General features: G+C 62.3%; 1 protein-coding gene across 1 annotated transcript; it reads left to right on the top strand.

The window, feature by feature from the left end:
• Nucleotides 1-424: 424 nt before the first annotated feature.
• On the top strand, nt 425-1,724 carry LOC131400589 (rhox homeobox family member 1-like). Its single transcript, XM_058535300.1, has 2 exons — nt 425-784; nt 1,423-1,724. The coding sequence occupies exons 1-2, from the start codon at nt 468-470 to the stop codon at nt 1,511-1,513; spliced, it is 408 nt and encodes a 135-aa protein (XP_058391283.1). The 5' UTR covers nt 425-467; the 3' UTR covers nt 1,514-1,724.
• The last annotated feature ends 455 nt before the right edge of the window (nt 1,725-2,179 follow it).

Raw genomic sequence — 2,179 nt, 5'->3', positions numbered from 1 at the left:
GGAGAAGAGCAGTCGTCTAAGCCGGAGCCTGGAGACCTGGCCGCTGGAGCCGATGCGCTATAAAGCGAAGCCGGCGCCAGCAAGAGGACCCCGCCCAGGGATGGCCGCGGCTCGCCGCGCAGAGTCTGCGGGGGCGCCCCGCTGCGTCCGCGGCATGGAGCCTGCGCCCGGGGGCAGCCGCCGGGGAGTCGTGGAGCTCCGGGAAGAACTGCAAGGTGAGTGCCTGGACCGGGACAGGTGCTTTGGGCAACTCCAGGAAACGTCCTTTCCCTGGGAGAGGCGGGAGCACGGGACGCCGCTGCTGCGCCGCCGCCTTCGCTGCTCTCAGCTCGCGGGCCTGCGCCTCCCTCTGCCCCCCGCCCGCCCCCCGCCCCCCGCCCTCGGCCCCCGGCCCCCGCCGCCCGCGCTCCCACGCCCGGATGTGTCTCTTTTCCTCTCCGGAGACGAAGCCCTCCGCGATCTCAGGGATGGGAACAGGAGGAGACATCGTCGAGGAGGATCGAAGGTCCGAAGCTGAGCAGGGAGCAGCGGACGAAGGAGAACAAGGCCAGGTTGGCGCAGGAGCTCGGGGCCCCGTGGACCCGGAGAAGGAGGAAGGCGGCGGCGGCTGGGAGCCCCCGCAGCAGGAGCAGCAGCTTCAGGAGCCCTCCCACGTGGCCCCCGAGGGTCTGCAGCCCCGCGACAGGCAGCCGGGCCTCCCCCGCCACACGTTCACCGGGTTGCGCCTGAAGGGGCTGGAGAGCGTTTTCCAGCGCACTCAATACCCCGACGTGTTCAGCGCGCGGTAAGCCGCTTGCTCTGGAGGCGCCCGGTGCTCTAGGGCGCTCGGGCTCCTCCGTCCAGTCCCGGGGCGCCTGCGGGGCTTTCCCGGGTCTCTTTCCCTCCACTCCAGAGCCAGAGCTCCCCAGCGGGCTCCAGGCCACTGGAGTCTGCCCGCCCTTGAGCCCGCGGTGGGGGCGATGCCCACCGCGCATCAAGGGAAATGTCTGCAGGCAGTACAGCAGTGGCTCAAGCCAGGGAACTTTGGCCGCGCTCCTGTTTGGGGAAAGCGGGTTCTGTTGGATCAGGACGGATCAGGGGGAGGAGAGTGAGGCACCGTCGTGCAAGTGCACGGCTGGATCTTGCCTTAACTTACAAGGGTGATCCTTTGGTCCTCGTGGAATTCTCGTGCATTAGTCTTGAGTTTGAAACCCTACCTTAAGAATCGTGAATCCTGAGTCCTGAGTTTCTCAGCGCTCCCTTAAGCTTTGCACACAAAGGAAAATCGCCCCTGAAGCCAGGCTGGAGCTGGCTGTGACCCAAGCGCACAATGCTGGGGCATTTGGGAGGAGAGACGCTGGGAAGCCAGCATGAAATGCGCATTGTCTATCTCGCGACCCCCACGACTCCCGATAGTGACTGTTTGCCATTTTCTCCCCTCAGAAAGGAGCTCGCCTTCCTCCTGGATGTGGCTGAACCCAGAGCGCAGGTCAGTGAACCTGAACACGGCGATTCTGCAGGGCCGCCGGTCTAGAACCTGCTTCAGGACTTGGACACTTTGGTTCTAGTCGTTCTCACCTTGTTGTTTTTTGTTGCCCTTTCCATGTCTGGGGAGCGAGTTTTGAAATGTGGGGGCTTTGGCAAGTGGAACCTGGGATATGTCGGGCCCCGCCTATGGAAATTGCCCATTCTCAGAGGGAGCGTGAGTTCCTAAAGGGAAAACAATAAAATCCAAGAGAACCCAACCGCTTCTCCTCTTCTCTGTACAAAATGAAAGATGAGTAAAGGTCAGTCCTTCTCACAGTGCTGGTATCTTTTCGGCAGCACTTCTGCGTGGAGTCATGTCGGGGCTCAGTGTCCTTTGGGAAGGATGCACCTTCATGCACCGAGGGCCTAGGTGAGGAGAGGGGTCAGCTGTTTTCACTGACGTCAAATGTTGAACACCGGGCCCGAGCTCTTAGCTACATGAGTGAATTTAGGAATATTCAGGCCCTGGGGTCAGGGAGTAACCCACACCCAGAGATCACACTACACGAGTCACGCCTGTGTGTTTCCTGATGCCGGGAGCCTGGCGGGCGGGGAGACAGCGGGAAAGTCCAAGGGCCTGGTCCTCCTGCTCTTGCTGTCAGCCTGTAGGAAAGCAGGGCAGGAAGGGGCAGCCCGACAGTTTCCCTTTCCGCAGTGCTTCCGTGTGTCAGAC

This window comes from Diceros bicornis, chromosome X, assembly GCF_020826845.1.
Source record: "Diceros bicornis minor isolate mBicDic1 chromosome X, mDicBic1.mat.cur, whole genome shotgun sequence".
Taxonomy (NCBI): Eukaryota; Metazoa; Chordata; class Mammalia; order Perissodactyla; family Rhinocerotidae; genus Diceros; species Diceros bicornis.
Note: the sequence above shows the minus strand (reverse complement) of the source record. Positions and strands in the feature narration are given on the sequence as shown.